The following is a 20,295-nucleotide window of genomic DNA, read 5'->3' as shown; positions in this document are numbered from 1 at the left end:
GTTGCTTACTATTGGTTTATACAGGCTGTGGCTCCTTTATTCTATATTAACCAAACAAAGTCTGTTTAATACCATCTATAGCCTGCTTGACCCCAGACACTGATAGCCAGTGACAGGCCTGGAGTTTTAACACCAGCGTATGTAATGAGAGGAGTAAGTAAACAGCTTCAGCTATTAAACGTACGAGGGCTTGCGCCTGAAGGCACTCTGGTTTCTCATCACACATTGCTGTTGTAGGCAGTATTAAGTCTAAATGATAAGAGACCACCAGGCTCAGATTACTCTGCCACAGATACTATAGGCATCTATGGAGGGGGGTTGCAATATATATATATATATATATATATATATATGAGCTTACATGTTTATTTTTATTTATTAAGAGGCTTATTGTGAAAGATTTTTTTTCAGTGGCACAATTAGTTAATAAAATGTTGGGTAAGCTTTTTTGTTACATCTAAGCTTATTTCACAATGTGATTGTATTTGCTGCATTTAATTCTTTGTCAAGTTTGCCTTTAAACAAAAACAGTTCCCTTTTACTTACATTATAAACCAATAATTAATAAGTACTCCAAGTAAATAATTGTTCCCATGAAAAATATTATTGAATAAAGGGCATCTTATTTTCCCTTTACATAATTAATTATTCACATTTCAAAAATTATTTCATTTATTTTCTTTATTCATACACACATTCGTATGAATGTATTTGTGCATATGTGTATATACAGTAAAATACTTATTGTCTTATTTTTCCACTGTATTAATTAGTATTTCATTCAGTTTTATGCTGTGCAACAACATATTATTTAATGACTGGGAAGAATAACAACTGGAGACTAGAGTTTGGATGAAAATCTACATACCACAGTAAAGTAGTTACACAATCTAGCTGGATATGCCACGTGGAACAGGTATACCGTGTGATGGAAATACCTTTCAAGAAAGAATACCAAAGTAAAACAATGCCTTATAATAATTTGCAGCTAATAGTAAATTAAGATAAATAGTTCCTCTGTAAATTACAAACACAATACAATCAAAAATAAATGGAAAAAATGTATCCTTTTTTTTGCTTCAATCTTATATATCCTAATTAGATTATTCTGTTCCCATTTACTGTGTCACTGTTGAATAATGTTGAAACCGATCAAACCAAAATTGTAATCCAAACCAAATTTTTGGAGAAATCATTTATTGCTGCAGAAATTATGGTTCATTCTCTTTGTGGCCATCCTGTAATCACAAAGCCTGATAGCCACCGCTGCACCTCTTTTTAAGTTGCACTTAATGAGAACATCTCAAATTGGCCCATCTGTGGCACCACAGCTGAAAGAGCACAACTTATCTTAATGAGGATCTGGCTACCCATTATCAGCTGGTAACCCAACCAACATGTTACCGCTGTTATTGCCACACACTCTGGAGCTTACATACACACAAAACACTCACTTTCATTCTTGTTATCAGCTTGCCTTCCCCTTTAAGCCTGCCACAGACAGTGTAACCACATTGGGCAGTAATTGTACCTCTCACTCCTGCCTAATTGAATTGACATGGAGCCGGAATTGATATCATTTAACACATTGATCTTGAGAGACAATGAGACACAGTGCCTCCTGCACCACCTGACTTCTATTTTCTTCCCTCGGATTCATCTGCCCATTTTTTTTTATGTGGCATGTTATTGCCTATGAATTACAGGTCCCATTTGTCTATCAAGCCTTGGGTTCAGCCTTTTTTTTTGTCTTGGTTTGGCAAATTGGCTTCAGGGAAGCTGATGGGATATGAAATGAATACCAGTAATTTAAGACAAATAACTTAATGAAATATATTTAATATTATAAATTGAAGGTATTTCTAACTTGACCATTAAGTGGAACATAGCTTACAATAAAACCAAGTATCCCACTTCTAATATATATATTAGACCAGTTGCACTTTTTATCTCTTCTTTATGAGGTGTACTGTCAAAATTGCAGAGAGGTAATGTGGTTTTCACTGCAACACATCTGCAAATTACAATATTTGCTTTGCGAGGACCTCAGAGAATTGACATCATTGTGCGGTTGGTTCACCAGTATGCACCAGCCAGCAGGCCTCTCCTGAACAGACAAAAGACACTCCACTTCTACAGACTCAGTTGTTTCTTTCACAAGATTCTTATTGTCAGCCCACCTATTCTGTCCCCCCAACAGAGATTGAATGAGAGCACAGCATGGGAGTGGAAAATAATAGATGAATTGGCAAACACTGTCTGTAAGGCATTTCAGACAGTGAAATGACAGTGAAACATGGAAAACAGTTTTTTTACGTTTCACTGATGCTGTTGAACATGCTGTCTTAGTTTTTTTTTTTGTTTTTTTGTTTTTTGTTTTTTTTTTAGAATAAGTAAAGGAAAACATGAACATACTTGGTTTGTTTACCTCATAACTTAAATTTTGAAAGTAATTTCTATGATCAAAATTTATACCATTTTTTTTTTTACCGTTTTTGCATCGTTTGAAAATGCAGAAACTTTCCACAGAAAGCTTCCATTAAACACTTCCCCCCACCCCATTTACCTTTCTTATCATTAATTTGGGCTGAGAGCATCTGTAATCCTGTTTGTCCCACCAGAGCCTTAATGACACATTAGGCTCTTAAGGCAACACAATGACTAATGTTATGTCCTCTACTTTTCTACTTTAGCATAGTAAAGCTAGTCTGTATACAGACATCAAAGTGTGTGTGCTAGTGTGAGTGTGGAAGGTAACATAATGCAAGGTAAAAGATTTCTACCTACATGTCCTTTTCCTCTTCATATGTTATTTAACAACTGGCTAAAAGCCTGCGCTGATGTGTCAAGATTACACTTGTAAATATGTGAGAAAACCTCCTGGAAATACAAGAGATTGTTAGGAGTTGGATGGGGTTTGGTGTTGAATTTGACCCTGAAGCTCTAAGCACATTGGTCAAGCTATGCATGTCGGTTTTCTTCCTTTCAGCTTGCTGCATTGCCCCACAACAAATGACTGCATTGTGACATTGTTATTTAGCAGAAGCAGTGACTAACTATAGTGTGAGCTGAAAGATAAATAACTCATTCTGACTGTAATGTTTAAAATCCATGTGGATAAAAATGCTATATGAGCCTTAGCCAAGGGCAACCTAGCAATAAATTATAAGGAAACAGGAAACATATCCCTTTTTATGGCTTTATCTTTTCAAAAATCAGTTCTTCACCGTTACAAACCTTATACGTTTGCATTCCCTTGGTGCTTCAATGTAATTGCTGATCGGAGAACAATTCAAAATGAGTAAAATGTCTGTACGTTCTATAAGTTATTTACAAAGTCAAACAGGAGAAACATGCAAACTAAAAGTTGATTTCTGTTAACTTCAAAAACATTGCATATCTCTTATTTTTGTGCCACCATAATTACTGCAGATAAAAAAAAGAATATACTCACAGAGAGAAAATTTCCACCATCAACAGGCTAAAGTCTGGAGTTCACAGTGGTGATTCTCTCTTTGCTACTATTTGTTTGTGATGGCAGGGGTATGCATAACTAATGAGAGAGCTGTTATTTTTACAGGCTGATAGTGACCAAGACATTAAAAGAAACAGTTTTAACCTCAGGGAGGCTGGAGGACAGTTTACCGTGACGTGTCCATTTGATGTGAGCTCATTTAGTTATCGGTGACACACCAATACGAGGCATTCTGTTCCACTCAATTATCAAAAGGGCAGAACAATAGTGCAGTAACACAGAGATAAGTCAGCACATTTGGTGTCTCATTAAACACGATACAGACTAAATAGCTCTTTTACTCGTGCTCTGAGTGGTCAGTGTGTCTCAGTGTTTCGTCATGCGAGGCAGACTTTGGATGAAGAGAAAGGGTGTTACCAGGTGTACTTTTCTCTTCAAAACCAGATGAGCAATTTGATTGCTTGCTTTTGTGGTAAACCGCTGAAAAGAGTCAGATAGTTGGCTGGCAACAATGCAAATACATTTTTATGCTGGAAATGTGGCAACAGAGAATGTCTTTACCTTACAATCAGTTCATTAACCTGCTTCACTTTTATAACTTGAAGCTAATAAAAGAAACTGCAGTGATGTCAAGAATTTGGCTGCATTTTTTCCCCACATTATTGATATTTCTATGTGCAGGAATTGAACCTTCATGAGAGAGATGAGCCACAGTTTTCCATTTGTCAGTTGTCAAAAAAAAGAGTACAAAGCCATTAACATGAGTGATTATTTATAGACTTTCAGTTTGAAATGTGATGGCATAAGACTCGATACAGCAGCTTAGTGAGAGGAGTAGAGGGAGAGCTATCAAACAGAGCAGTAAACAAAGATCATTCTTCACCTTTAAAGAACAATTTCTGTTACTGTCCCAGTCTCTCATTTGCACCGGTGTAATGGGGACTCCTCATTAACTTTATTAGATTTGGTAAAAAGAGTGAAGGGAAATACAAGATGTGAATGGCAGGTCATGCTTGTGCATTATCTTGTGACTTTTTTTTTCTTTTTTTTAGGAATCGATGTGGTAGTATTCTTTTGATAAATGAAGTAGAAAATGTTTAGGAGCGAATCAAGGTGTTTATGAAAAACACATTGGAAAAATGCAACTATGTGCATGTAATAATTTCATATGTATTTATCACACATCAAGTCATTATTTCAGCATGCAGCAATGCACCTCCCTGATGTGTTATATCATGCATGCAGGGGTGTTGCAAAAATGCAACACACTCTATTTAGATTTTTATTTGTAATTAAAAATGTATATATATCAACGGTTAAGGGTTCTGAATAGCTTTGGAGTGCATTGTCATTCAAATATGTTAATCTATGCTATGATGGGGTGAAAGTGTATTGTAAACAGTACAGTCACAATTCTCTGAATATTTTTATCAATTTGTGCTGGCTAAAAATACTTTCTCCTCTGTTCAAAAGATTTGCATTTAGCATAGTCTGCAATGAGATACTGACACCATCTTTTTAACCTCAAGGCTAAGCTGTCATCCTGAGTAAGATAGTAAAAGTGAAGCTTGGCTCGTCATGGTTTCTGAGCAGAAACAGTAAGTCTTGAACAGGGGTAATTAGCTGAAAGTGAACCCTTTTCTTTGGCCAGACTTTGCAACAAACTGATTGGAAGTATTTTTTGTGTGAGTCACAAAAAAGATCCTGTCATAGGAACTCCTACAAGTAACCAACAGTGACTCCCACAGTTTCGGTTTCTGTGCTTGTTATCACCAGAGGAGGGGAAACTGGGGATGGTGGAAGCTGGGCTGCTCGCCCTGAAAAGCTCCCTACTGTTAAGTGAAACGAAGCAGCTTGCATCTCTGTGTGTATCAGGTGAACCATATGGTAGTCTGCAGCATCCTAAAGCCATTGGTAAGAGTTGGCGTTGACAGGAAATGCAGCACAAAGGGGAATTGGAGACAACTAAATTGATACTTGCCAAATTGCCTAGTTGCTAGGTAACATTGGTAACAGTTCTGTCAGAATGTCTTGGTCTACAAAACACATTAGATGTCAGAGCATTTTTCTTAGAAAAAAAAAATAATAATATGCTCTTGAACTGCCCCAAGTACACCTGAAAAGATAATATGTCATACTGAATGTCAGTGAGAGCATTAACATGGTATTTTGTATTCCTTTACAGACTGGTAGAAAAGAAAAAGGGGACCCGCTGAACTCAGCCATTGACAAAATGACCAAAAAGACCAGGGACCTACGTCGACAGGTGAGTTCATAATATCTTTAAATCACATCTGTCTTCACTCTGTATTAGCATCAAGAGTAGCAATCAAAAATAATTACATTGTTTATATTTTCTGCTAGTAGACAAACAAAACCTACATATGATATATGTACCTTAAAAAATAAAATAAAATCTTACGTTGCATGTCATTGGCATAATTAAAATTTTGCTGCTGTCCTACTGATATGAGATGCATTTCACTTGCAAAGCTTAGTGATCGATTCGGTTTTACTCCACAACAAAACAATGCCTTCTGTTGTGAATCATATTCACTTTTGTCAAAGAGATCTTGATCTGCTTGGTTCTTCTATCTGGCTGATTACATAGTTTAATTAGACACACTTGAATGTTTTGTGATGCTTTTCACTTACAGGTAAAGAAAACATGACATTTAAAATTAGAATATTGCATCAGACCATTAAAAAACAAATTTAATACAGAAATGTGCTTCGTGAAAAGTATTTTTTTAACATGACTGTCATGAGTCTGATTTGACTTTGGTACTTTGACTACACATTTTTAACAGCTTTATTTAATTTTTGATTTGTTCAGCAGTAGAGTTACTGGTGTGTTTCACAATAATTTCCTGTCCAAATACACTTGAGCGTCTGACTCGTCAGACATCCTTCTGGAGGATTTTCTGGTAGAAATTGTGCTGTCAATTACAAAAAGTTGTCTAGGTCTTGAAGCACAAAAGCAGTTCCACACCATCACATTACCAACCACATGCTGTCAGTGTGAAATTGATTTTTTATTAAATGCTATGGTAGTTTTACACCCCTGCAAATCGCTGGTTCCTCAATCTGGTAATATTGTTTACTTGACGAGCCTCTCTACCAGTCGCTTGTTAATTGATTTTGCACAAAAAATATGAAATAATTCTAAAAATAAAATCTACTGAAATAATTGTGTAGTATACTGCTATATAAATAATTTGTGTATTAAAACAATTTTGACATTTAAATATGCAGCTGTAAATGTATTTATATGTCTATTTTCAATTTCATTTATATAATCACATTTATTTAAGTATGTATATTTATTGCCATGGTTAGTCACTGTATTGTGACACTTTTGGCACCCTCTATTTGCGCCCCAGAAGATTTGATCTCTGGAACTCTGAAGACAGTGAAATCCTTCCAGGTGGGAAAACTGCAATGGCTTTGCTGTTGGGGTATTTGGAGGGGACTGTTTGATGGGCTGGCAGGCGGTATTCACTCTGACAGGATGCTCTATTGACTCAGGGGTAGACTTGACAGAATGGGCGGTGTGTTTAAGCTTTCAGTTAACATGAGAGGGTAAACTCACAATGCACATGCAGGCGTTACATTGAGTTGTGATACTGTAATTATGTCAACAAGACACGTGTTGTGTTTAGCGAGTCAGTGTAGAGACACCAGCACATCCTGAGGGGAGGAGCGCAGTTGTTCTGAGAATTTACGTCCCATGGTCTCCTCAGCAAAAGGAGAAATCACGTTGCAAACAAGCCCAAATGACAGGCAACATTTGTGAAATGGGAACAGGTAAGACCAAGCAAGGCTTGTGACAACACCGCTGGAGACACGGCATGTTGTTTTCTCTTTCATGCTGATGTGTACACACACGAGACAGTTCTAAGCTGTCTGTTATCCAGGACAAATTCAGAAGCTGTCAAGGGTACTGCTCGATCATGCCTTCATTCTGTATTTGTGGAAAATGTTGCTGTGCCATCATGTCTGGGAAAAGGGTTGAATGGCAATATTTACATTTCTTAAATGTAGAGGGATTTTCTTTTAATTTCAACATGCTTCACTTGTGTATTTTTCATTTAAAGAGTAAAGCTTAAGTGTTTAACTAAACTCCTTTGACTTCCAGCTTGGCACTCTTGTTGTTACTCTTGCATTAATAATAATACATGCTGGAGGACATTTACTGGACCAGACAAAAGCATTGTTATTCCTTAAACTTATTTGTATTTTGTGGAAGGAAAAGAACATATGGTTAACATTTTTTTTTTCCTTTTTTTGCAGAGTTTTGGGTTGTGTTTCTAATCAGCTGTATACACCTGAAGACTTACATTTTTGCCCAGTCTTCTTTGGAAGCTAGCTGAATTTTAGTCAAATTGGTTGTAAAATTATATGAACATCAGTTTCCATACCTTGAAACATATTTTCAAGTGGATATAGATCTGAACTTGAACTGTAACATGCTAACACACTCACACACACACACACACACACACACACACACATATATATATATATATATATATATATATATATATATATATATATATATATATATATATATTATATATATATATATATATATATATATATATATATATATATACTGCTGATAAAACTGGGATGGTGATTTCATGGGGATTTGGGGCAGTACTTTTCTACTACAGACAGCGTTTTGGATGCAGACAAAATCAATTTAATTTTAGTCTCATCTGAGGCAGAGATTAAATTACACACAGGTGTTTACAACCAAATCTGAAGACATTTGGTTGTCCTGGATTTTATGTAAAGGAAAATAACATTATTTAATTTCCTATTTTGCACTTTGTAAGTGTTCAATAAAATTTAAATAATTACGGGAGTTTGTATTTGTAACGTGACAAAATGCGATAAAGATACTGACTTGCTTTTGAAAACACTGAAAAGAATGAATTAAAACTAAAACTCCTCAAGGTATTTTTGTTGCTCTCTTGTGTAGAGTTACAGGTTGTGCAGGTGACTTTTGGACTGTGCCCCTCAACAGAGTAACCCACTGAAATTTTCATGGGCTCACAACAGGCTCTCTCAAGTGCAACAAGCACAATACAGCAAAAGTGACAGAAAAACAACCCATATCCATTCATGAAATATAAAGACCAGACAAGATCACATCTAAACCAAATGCTTTCCTCTGACTTGATTTCCATCAGTCCCCTCTCATTATGCCTTAACAGTCTTTTAACAGCCATTAGGAATACGTACAAAACAGATTAAAAAATTTCAAGGAATAAAATTGATTAAATGTATTAGTATTTTAGAAAAAACGTTCAGAAATAAAAGCATGTGTTGCCTTCAGAAATGGGCAAAAAAGGATTTTGACAAGACAATTGCAAATGAAGAAATGGAAGGCATTTAAAAATGTATGAAGGCAGTGATAGCCTAAGTGTGAAAGTACAATCACTACTCTCGAGAATGGTTCTCTCTATTTTTTAAGCTGTTCTAACCCACCCACCCACTCACTCACACGCACACACCCAACACCCGCACAAATATGGACCGATATTACATTGAATCAATAAATTAAGTTTTGCACCTCAAAGAGATAAAGTTGACCCAAAGGTTTATGCCATACCATGCTTTGATTGAAAAGATACAGACATACGAAGCTAACCAGAAATACAAAAAAATTATAAGAGTTTAGAATCCTGCCAGGAGATTCTTGTTGCTTTCCCTAACCTCCTTTCTCTTTCTCTGTCTGATTTTGATGAAAGAAAGTTGGCAACACAGCTGGAGTTAAGCCTTTGCAATAATTTCCACTATCCACTTTGTGTTGCTGTAGTTTCATAACCTCCAGAGAGTTTTTACAAAGAAATTATCAAAATATGTTTGTTTATCCCACGGGCCAATATGAACCACAGAATATTGAACTAAAAATGTCACATTTTTATATTAGCCTTTATGAAAAATAAGTTTAAAAAAAATAATAACTGTACAGTTTGTCACACCAAACTCTACAAAGACAGCAGCTTGGAATTTATAACCATATCAGGCTACCAGAACATAAATTCAATCAGAACTGATTTTATTTCCTTCTTTTTTTGTACATGTGATAGTAAATGGTAAAATCAGTCAATGTACACCTCTTTTTATACAGCACTCTCTTACCTTTAGTTTAAAAATGCTATAGAAAAACATAATAAACTGTATAATAAAATCGGACTCTGAGGGTGATTTTTATCCAAATGGTTCTCACCATGGTATAATGTGTATCATAATAGCAGTAGGAAAGGGCTTAAGAGTAACACACGACTGCAGCATAAGATGGGTGGCAAAGAAAACACACCCATTTAATTTCCTTGAAACAGTAGTCAGTATCTGATGTATTTCTCTTAAATTAAAGCATCTTCTTTCTTCTAATGTGTATCCCTTTAATTGTCCTCAAAGCGTATCAGTATTAAAATCTTGACATGATTTATGAAAACAATATTGATGTTGTACAGGTTCTCCAAGCAATGGTAAAACAAACTTGTGCTATATGATCCTTACAAAGCATAATTCACAACCATTATTGTCGTTTTCAGGGAAAATTGAATACCTTCAGATGACAGTCTAAAAGTTAAAGTTGCTTTTCATAAGATTTCTTAAATTTACTAAAACAGGTATCTGTTTTCATCACACCACAAGGTATTGAGTTCAGTAAAACTGAGGCCATAATTTGTTATAAATGTTTTACTTGTTTAGGAAATGGGTGTTCCTCCTAAAAGAACCCCATTAGCACATTTAATAACAATCAGAATTTAGCATAACATTAACTGTGCATTGACTGTGAGCTGTCGTGACAGATTAGAGATGCTAAATGTCAAAGCAAGCTAATGAGTAAACCTAGCATTCTTTAACATATTAATTAGCCCATCAACTGAAGCTTGAAAATTAGCATTCCAAACTGGCAGTTGTTCAAGGCATTTTTACAGCTCAGCTGATTTATGAACATAACAAGCCTGAATGGTTTTATATCACTACAATTGTGCAAATTTATCTCTGTCATTAATGGCTAAAAAATAAGCACACAGAAAGAAACTGGCAATAATGTTTTTAAATATGTAACCGAATATGAAAAACATAAATACATTTTTTAAGAATATGGACTTGAATGAGCACTCTACCTACACAATAAGACAAGGTAGGGATTTCTAAGAAATGGATATTGATTTGTTTTAAAGATTTTGAACTGGAAAGGTAGCTTTACAAAACAGATTCAAAGATCTGGTCTCATTTAGACTTAACTTTTGAGTTATAAGTTTTTGACTACAGGAACTTAAATACTAGATTTCTGCAAAGCTCTGGATTTCTTAGTATTATCTCCAAAAGCAATCCATTTCCAACAACCATAGAAATGGAAAAACTTCCCAGATTAAGTTATTTGTCTCAATAAGTTTTTGAGGCCAAAAGCTATTTTAACTGTATTTTTAATTATGTAATTGCAAAGCCAACTTTATTAACAATCATGAAACATTTAACTTTTACATATATACTAAATTCGTAGTTATTACCCCAGTCAGATCTCAGTATATAGCTTCCCTCATTTGAATGCATTGGTTTCATCCAGGTGCTTTAGTTTGCTATCACAGTCTGGAGATGTGCATGTAAGTTTAATTAGTTATTCCAAATTGACTATAGGAAGGATTGTGCACTCACATCATTCTGTTTCTCTGTGTAAGCTCAGTAATGGACTACATGATGTTACCCGGCTCTAACTCAGTGACAGCCCTCTGCAACCCCATAAAAAAAATACATGCATTGAAAATTGATGCGTTTTATTATGCCTGTAAGCAACAATACCGGTATCAGAAAGATGATGCCATATTTTATACAAGTAAAAAAAAAGGCTTGACTATGGACTTGATAGCCAAATGCGGATATACAAGGAAGAACAGAAAGAAAATGCATAGCAGGACCCTGTTATGCAGCATTTGTGACAATATTTAAATGTTTTTTTTTTTTTTTTTTGCCTTTAATTAGTATTCATCCAAGCTCCAGTCCAACAAAGCGCTCTGAAATGAGCCATGTGTTGTACCCCCTCTCATCTTGCCTGTAATGAATATATCTGTCAAGTGATCTCTTTGGGCTGTGTTCTGACTGATGGCTGATTCCTGAATTCCCTATGGCTTAACTGCCTCACAAACTCTGGCCCATATGTTATTTTAGTCTCTCTGTCACTTCCTCTCTTTCTGCTTAAAGATCCTGGAATCATTTCAGTTTCTGCCATTAGTTTGTTGATTAGTGCAGCTGTTTTTTTAATTGTTGAGGGTTTGCTGTTAAGGAGAAACAGCTGTCCCAAATCTTCTGAGCTGGAACTGTTTCATCCAAACTAAATCTACCCACGTTCATATTTTATTTCAGTCCTTTTTTTAATAAATTGGTTTTGCAACTGATAAAAATGTTTAGAAGGTAATTTTAAATAACCAAAACAGAACCTTTTGTAAACTATTTTAACATTGGTTAGTGCTGCAACACTGTTACACGGCTTGATATTTTCCTATTTAAGCGTACTTTTATGCAGATTACATTTGTGGAGCGAAATTATTTTTGCAAGGACATAAATTATTTATTTGCTTTTATTCAAAGGATACCACACTGATAGACTCACTCTGAGAGCCCTGTTCTGTCAGAAACTTATTTGTGGTAGAAATAATTTTTCCTCCTTTCAAATAAAGTTTTGCTCAAGGTTAACTTACTTTCTGTAGGATGTGTATTTTTTTTTTTTTTTTTTGCTGAATAAAAGTCCTATTCTTTTGAAATCATGATGCTTTGATTAAGGCATTAAGCTCTTAGAAAATATGAGAATGAATCTTGAGAATGCTGTTCTTTGCTCACACGGTTCTTTCTATCATTATCACTTGTTCCCATTTTTTCTAAAAGCACTTACAACTGCATTGTATGTATTTACCGGTGTTTACACACCATCTAGGCATAATGTTATGACCACTGAAACGTGAAGCAACACTGATTGTCAATGAGGCGCATATAGTAGACATTTTGTCCTCAAAGCTGATAGGTAAGAAGGTAGAAAAAATATGATAGCTATCTGATTGGGTCCCAATGAGTTTTGGATGGTTTTTAGTCCAATCTAGCAGACAAACTAGTGTAGGTACAATTTCTGTGACTCAATGGGGTTAATGAATTGAATATTTTAATACTACCGTTTCTCTTTTTAAATGGTAGCATTTCAAAAGCTACCATTTCTGTAGGTATGCTTGCAATACTTACAGAAGGTATTTTGGTGCTCAAAATACCTTCTGTAGACCAAACATCCAATTTACCATGAAACTGATAACTTATTTATTTACGTATCATTCTAAATTTTCTGTGTTAGGTGAAATCTTTTGAAATATTTCACTTTTAAAATAATTAAAATCTGGATACAGATTGGTGAGGAATGTCAGCCTGTTAATCTTTTTACTACAGACTGAATTTTTTAAACCTTTTTACACCATATTCAAAAATTCTTTTAGAAAATTGTTGAAATAATACTGGATTTCTCTTTACTTTCATGCTCCCTTCAAATTAAGGTGCTCAGATGAGTTTTACCAGATATTTTGTTTCTGTTTATGGTCACTCAGTTCCTCTTTCTGCCGTTCCCTTTGCCTTTTTCCTTTCACACATTGTCCTTTGCTTCTTGATAAATATCATATATGAGAGCTATTACTTAATTTTTGATTTGCACAGGCTGCTTCCCCTCAGCCATGAGTCCAGCCACTTATAGTGTGATTGCTCTTGACATTTTAATAAGAAACTTTCCCAAGCTGACCCCAAAGTACCTACCGCAAAGTGTTCTGAATCTCAAATGAAACCTAACAGAAGCTGAAGTGCGACAGTAAACATCAAAAAATCCACCACAGTGTTTTCTTGCAAACTCAGATCCTTTCTTTTTGCATTTGGAAGAGCTCGGTCAAACTCCAAACAAGTCGAAATGCTGTAATGTCTGAATCCATGCATGTACTCATGATAATTCAGGCTAGGTTTCTTAGAATCCTTTGAGCACAAATGCATTTCTTTGTTTTCGAGTCATGCTGATCATAGTGGATGTTGGCAACAGTCTCCTCCTGGCTTCTACTTTCATGAGAGAGCAGGTTCCTACAAAACACAAACAATTCCCCCATTGAAAGCCAAATGTGGAAAATGAATGCTAATCTTATCTTTGAAGATTACATGTAGGACATGTGTATCAGTGAGCTGCACATATTCTCCTTCATCAAGTTTTGTCTAAATGAGACTTAATTTCTTTAGAAAAATGCAGAAGCAGCCAGACATTATTGTTTGTCTGATGGTACATTATCTCGTACTAATGTTACCAGTGGTACTATAACATTTCTTCAGTGTTAGTTGTTTATAAATATTTTTTATATGTAACAGACTATCTGCAAATTATCTATGATAATTTCAAATGAAGTTATGTTCTCAGAACATGAATCTTATTGTAGACAGCAATTATAAGTTAAAGCATATATGTGTGCTTTAACTTATAAGTTGATCAGTCAGACGCAACCTAAATTACAGACAGACTTTCCATGTTAATTGATGATGACAGAACATTGCAGAAAGCTGATTGGCTCTACAGTTCTTTTCCAGATAATCTGTCCACTGACATGCTACTGCAAAATACATCTTTATCTTCGCTAGACTTGCAACACTCTTCTGAGTCTATCAGAAAACAAAGTGTAGACTAATAGTTAGAAATGTCATTGTAGTGATATTCATACATTGTCTTGCAAAAGTGTTGATATCCTTTGATCTTTTAAATATTTTGTGATGACACAACCACAAAGTTCTCTATAGGGGAATTTACTAGTATGTGATAGTGACAAACACACAAAAAAATATTCAAATTGCACTTGCATCATGTCCACATTGTATGCATTTCATCTCCCAGAGTCAGTAATTTTTACAACTATTTTTTGCTGGCTTAGCTACAGCAGCAAGTGTATTGGGATATGTCTATAGTTCAGACTCAGATTGAACATATATGTGTCTTACAGATATAGCCCTACCACAGTCTCTGAGTTGGGTAAAGAACTGTTTGAACATTGAATAGGTCATTTTAAACCATAAAAATGCTTTTATCTAAAAACTGCAATTGTAGATCTGGTTGTATGTTAAGCATCGTTGTCCAGCCAGAAGTCTTTTGCACCCTTCAATTAGTCTTCTTTCAGAATTTTGGTGTAATTTTCAGCAAGGTTTCTTGTTACTACTGAATAAAACTGTCCCGTTAGGATGCCAATGCCACGTGTGAAATGTTGTAATGATGTATTTACAAAAAAGTATTTCAAGGTGAAGTGCAGTTTTCCTTCACAGATTCTCCTTTACACATACCCCAAAAAGTAAAATTTTGATTTTCTTTGAAAAGATTATTCCTCTATATTATCATTGTGCTCCACACACACACACACACACACACACACACACACACACACACACACACACACACATATATATAATATATATATTTTTTTTTTTTTTTTTTTTTTTTTTTTTTTAATTTTACTTGTTATGGTTTTTGACCATGACTTTCTTCTCCTATAAAAGTCAGATTTGTGGGTGCATGACTTGTCCAGTCTCCTGCCTGAGATGTGGATCTCTGCCGCTCCACCATAGCCACCATCGGCTAGTTGCTTTATTTGAGCAATGCTTTCATTGCCAATTTGCAGTTGTGCCATAAGTTTTTTTTATTATGTAAAGATAAAATTTAAGTGTTCTGTGACTTTTTTAAGTATTCTGTGACTTTTTTCAGAGCTTGTTTTATAACCTAACCATGTTGTAAAACTACCCACAACTTTCTCTCACCTTTCAGCTGTTCCGTGGTTTTTACGGTGCTGCTTGTTCTCTACTGTCCTCTTAAACTTCTGAGTGAATTCAAAAATGAATTTTAGGATTTCAAAATGTTCAATCAGCCTGAATATGCTTGCAATGCAGAGAATATTTTAGTTGGTTTTAATTATTCCTACATGATATTTTAGAGCTAAATAATGGAAATAAATTACATAATTCATAATATGGAAAAAAAAGTTTATTAAGAGACAGGCATAGAAGCTGAACCGAGGCTTTGAACGGATACGGATATCGTTTGGTCAATACATTCATACAGAGTTTGAGTTGGAACTCACATGTTATCATACCAAAAACATAAGTAAATGTTGACATATGGTTTTGACATATGTAGCTATATTAAACACCCTACACAGAAGGTAAGTCAAAACACATGGAAGTCTGTCTAGAAGATATTCTTCTCTCAAATATATATTATAGAGCTGGATTGCTTGTTTAGGCAGTAAAGTCTAAGTAGAAAAGAGTTTTTAAAAATATAAAACGTTAAAATGTTCTTCGAGAGTATGGAAATGTTCTTTGAGATTATGGAGATAAGTGGATTTTTTTTGTGAAAATCCACTTGTCAGAACAGTTGAAATTTTCCATTTTGACTGTGTACAAGGAATTATTTTATTTTTTGGTAAATTACAGACTAAATTATTGCAAGGTTTTGACTGTGTTAATAGCTTTGCCATTATATCTAATGGCACATGAATGGTGCATTTTAAAAGCACTTTCCTGTTAGTTGTTTGATCATTATGCCATATTTTATTCCCATCACCTGCAAAATTTCTCTGTCAAAATGTTTCTACGACACAAAAGGCACAACTGCAAAGGTTGAGCTGTTGTGGCACTGCTCGACTATGGAGACAAATAGCTTCCCCACAAACCTATAATGAGCAGAGCCTGTGCTATATATTGGAATTCCAGTTCTATTTCCTTTAAGTGTTAGAGAAATACAGCGGGAGTGTTAGAGGACAGACAGTGGGAGGGGAGAATTGAGGGAGGTGAGATCTGAAATATTGAAGATGGATTTCTGTGGGAGTGGTGTGTGGGCATTAGAATGCTGATGCTGCAGGAGAGACTGCAACTCGGGAAATCACTTGTCTGTATCATCCCTCCACTCAAATCCCCGATTAGAATCTGTTTTACTTTTGGGTATTCATGACTATGCAGCGACTGGTATCATTTTATCACTTCTTTAATGTGAACTACCAATGACTACCTCCATGTGCTATTTCCTAAACATTTGCACAAATCTGCAATATGCAGCCTTTTTTCTTTTTCTTTTTTTTTTCTTTACAAATTGTGGGCCACACTTATTTTTTCAAAAAGTTTAAGATACACAGTTTAAAACGGACAAAGTATTTCTGACCATGCTAAGACGTTCTAGCGGTGCACTGGTAACTAAAACATTGCCTCATGTATCCCATCCCTCATTTCACTTGACTAGACATAGCATACTTACAATTATCTTAAATGTTCTGTTACTTTTGCCGCTTCCATCTACTTGCAAACAGATGTCAAAAACTGAGATTCTTATAACCAATTTCTACCATGGAGATTTCTAAAACCTCAGCTTGTGGCTTAGATATCTGAAGATAATTAGAAACAATTATGTGGAGGTTCTCTTTGCACCTGCTGAAAACAGAAAACTGCTAGAAAGAACAACAACAATGGTGCTGTCTTTCATGCATTTTTTTTTCCACATCTGTCTCTTTTTATCCTTCTGCTGTTTTCATCTGTTTGCATAAATAACAGGTGACATTTGTTTTGGGAGCATCTTCAATCTGGCATTACTCTATCATGTCTTCTCTTTGAACTCTGATGTAAGATTTTCCAAGTTTTGATGCCAGTGAGAGGGCAATTCATATGGTGTCTTATGATATTTGCATATTAAAGAACTTGTAGGCTCCTCTCCTTTTATTAGTTATACTTTTTACACTTTGGATTAGGAAAGGAGGAGCTTATGTGTGTATTTATGCAAAACACACAGAGAAAAGCATCTTATCACTGCAACACCGTTCATGTTGCTCATGTTAAAAAGCAGTGGATTTAGTTTTGTAAACATGTCAACCTCGCTTTTAGTAGTTAATACCAAGAAAATTGGAAAATCCCACCGGTTTTCTGAATTGTAGCTATATTAAGCTACATATGTCCTTTCTAGAAGGGGGACAGATGATGCATGATATTAAAAATGCTGTTCTCCACATTTTCACTAGCTTATATGTATTATAGCATTTATGATTAATCCCACAGACCCTGTAAACACAGATTCTGCAAATGATGTGTGTGGGATGACAACAGAGCTTAAACCTGTAATGGATACTGTGACATTTTTATAGATAGATAGATAAATAGATAGATAGATAGATAGATAGATAGATAGATAGATAGATAGATAGATAGATAGATAGATAGATAGATAGATAGATAGATAGATAGATAGATAGATAGATAGATAGATAGATAGAGAGAGAGACAGAGAGAGATTGAGAGAGAGACAGAGAGAGATTGAGAGAGAGATAGATAGATCATTATTGAAATATGAGCTCTCTTTGTCTTTCTTGAATTTTTAATTCAGTATCTGGTCTCAGAAATGTCTGCATATAAGCCCTTAAAGTCAATTAACTCGACTAACCTTCCTTTTAATTAAACTTGTTCCTTCTTGATATTGTCTTGTGAAAACTGGAGAACAAAAACAGATAGGAAGGAGAGGAAAATCTGAATGTATATTTCTATTTTATTTGTATTTGTTGGACATTATCTTTGTTTAATATCAGATAATGAAATAGTAAACCACTTTAAAAAAGAGGCAGTTGAAAATAAGAGTCCACACTGGTATGAACTGGTGTAACTACAATCACCAATGGCAGTAGCATCTGCATTAGAATTATTACTAGGTTTAAAATGTTTGCATTAATAGTAGACTATAGATCAGAGTATTTAAATTTATAATAAAGCAATGTATAAGTAAGCTCCTGAAGAGTGTAGTCAGAAAATAAGGTGATACATCTGTAGGAATTATTTTCTTACTTTGTTTGAGGTGGTCTCGTATGAATAACTCCTTTTTTCAGTCGTTTGTGCATTGCTATTGTGGCATTTCATCAGATATCCCACCTACTGAGACCAAGGATCATTTACCATCTAATAAAGCAAGCAGTCCCTGGCCAGTTTGTTTCAAATTATTCAATAAACAAAGAATGTAAGTCACGATGTCTGCCACTACAAAGTCTTTATGGGAAAATATCACCTTACAAGCATTTTACATTTCTTCCTTTTGACAACTGTTCTTTTTCATATACAGACTTCCCTTCTGCAATGCACTTTCCTTCTTCCTCCATTCTAGCCATTATTACTACATCAAATTCTTTACAGAGCTAAGACATCCTCAGATCCAAATTTAATGCACTAATGTAGACTGTTTTCTCTTGTTTCCTTTTCTGTCTCTTTGTTGTAGCTGAGGAAGGCAGTGATGGACCATATCTCAGACTCCTTCCTGGAGACCAATGTTCCCCTTCTGGTGCTCATTGAAGCGGCTAAGAGTGGGAATGAAAAGGAGGTCAAGGAGTATGCCCAGGTGTTCCGTGAACATGCCAACAAGTTGGTGGAGGTCAGTTATGAATTAAACTTTTTGACACAAAACCTTTTTCATTTAGCTTGGTTAAAAGTTTTTCTCAGTATAAACGTTCAGTCTTACCCATTCACCATACATGTGTTACTTCACAAAATTGTCTCATGAGAAAATTTTAAAGATAGCGTTCCACTTTTGCAAAATCATGGTATATCATGGAAACATGGTATAAGAATGAATTTTTTACATCATTTTATGCTCATTTTTGATATTTGAAGGAAATATAAAAGGCTTTCGTATGAAATTTGTAAAGAATTTGCAACAGAATTTCATCAATGCAACAAGAAATATTTTTTTTGGTTCAGCTTTTGTCTCATTCAGCTTGCTAGATTATTCTTCATCTTTTTCAAATGTAGTCGAACAAAAAAAAAGAAGAAAAAGACATTTAAAATGTTTTCATTTTTAAATTTAATATAGAAAAAAAACATTATGACAAATTTATTATCATTGCAATATTGTCACATGAAACATCAATATGACGTAGAACTGCATTTGGATGGAATAAATATTAGCCAATGGAAAATTATTCTTCTGTAAAGGTTGTATTTATTGTTTTGGGGAACTCATTAAACTGAATTTTCACCTGAATGAAAAGATATATCTCATCTTACTGTCATCTTCTCCTGTTGATACGTTTGCTAATCTTGCCATGTGGCTCTGCAGATACCCATCATACACATTGATCAAGATTATAAATTATTATATATCACTCTAACAATAAACAAAATACAGTTCAGAAAGGTCGTCATATTGTTTTTGAAAGAAATCATTTTGCCCAAATAATAAACATTTTGTAACATTCCGATTGAGTGAGTGACCTAAAATGAGACATGGAAGGGTGATTTTACTGTATTGTTCAAAAACTAGTGACTCGGTTTTCTACTATGATAATTATGATTCCTTGCTGGACAAAAAGGTAGAAGGCTTCACAGAATTAGTACTTATTGCTGCCACTAAAGATCTGATAACAATGCTGCAGTCCTTTTCCACTCATCTTTTTATCATCCACTTGGTTACAGATTCTGTTCATTTTTAATGTAGATGTTATGCTATGATGCAAAATGGTAATTGAAATCTTCAGTGCAACCTTTTGTAACACAATGGCAGGATTCCTGCTTCCTGCGGCGACAACTAAGAGAGTGACAATTTGCCCTTTTGGTCATCATGGCCTGTCTGCTGATGAGATCGTGAATTTCTACGATTTGAATTGGTTCTTTGAATTTCACTGTGTTAAAGCTCTCTTTGGCCCAAGGACATTCAGGTACTTTGTTTTCTGATAAAGCACAAAAAGATGGAAATCTTTCTTTGGTTTTTCCAACACGTTGATTTAGTGTAA

The 20,295-nt window shown here is 34.9% G+C and overlaps 1 protein-coding gene across 1 annotated transcript in view; it reads left to right on the top strand.

Moving 5' to 3' along the window:
• Positions 1-20,295, top strand: part of ctnna2 (catenin (cadherin-associated protein), alpha 2) — a 287,097-nt gene that overhangs the window by 178,069 nt on the left and 88,733 nt on the right. Inside the window, exons 8-9 of the mRNA XM_055040841.1 lie at positions 5,661-5,741; positions 18,786-18,938. Coding sequence (XP_054896816.1) covers positions 5,661-5,741; positions 18,786-18,938 — 234 coding nt within the window. The remainder of the gene's footprint in view (positions 1-5,660; positions 5,742-18,785; positions 18,939-20,295) is intronic.

The sequence above is a fragment of the Poeciliopsis prolifica genome, unplaced genomic scaffold (genome assembly GCF_027474105.1).
Source record: "Poeciliopsis prolifica strain line A6 unplaced genomic scaffold, Auburn_PproV2 SCAFFOLD016, whole genome shotgun sequence".
NCBI lineage: Eukaryota > Metazoa > Chordata > Actinopteri > Cyprinodontiformes > Poeciliidae > Poeciliopsis > Poeciliopsis prolifica.
The sequence above is the reverse complement of the archived record's forward strand: the minus strand, read 5'-3'. Positions and strand labels throughout refer to the sequence as shown.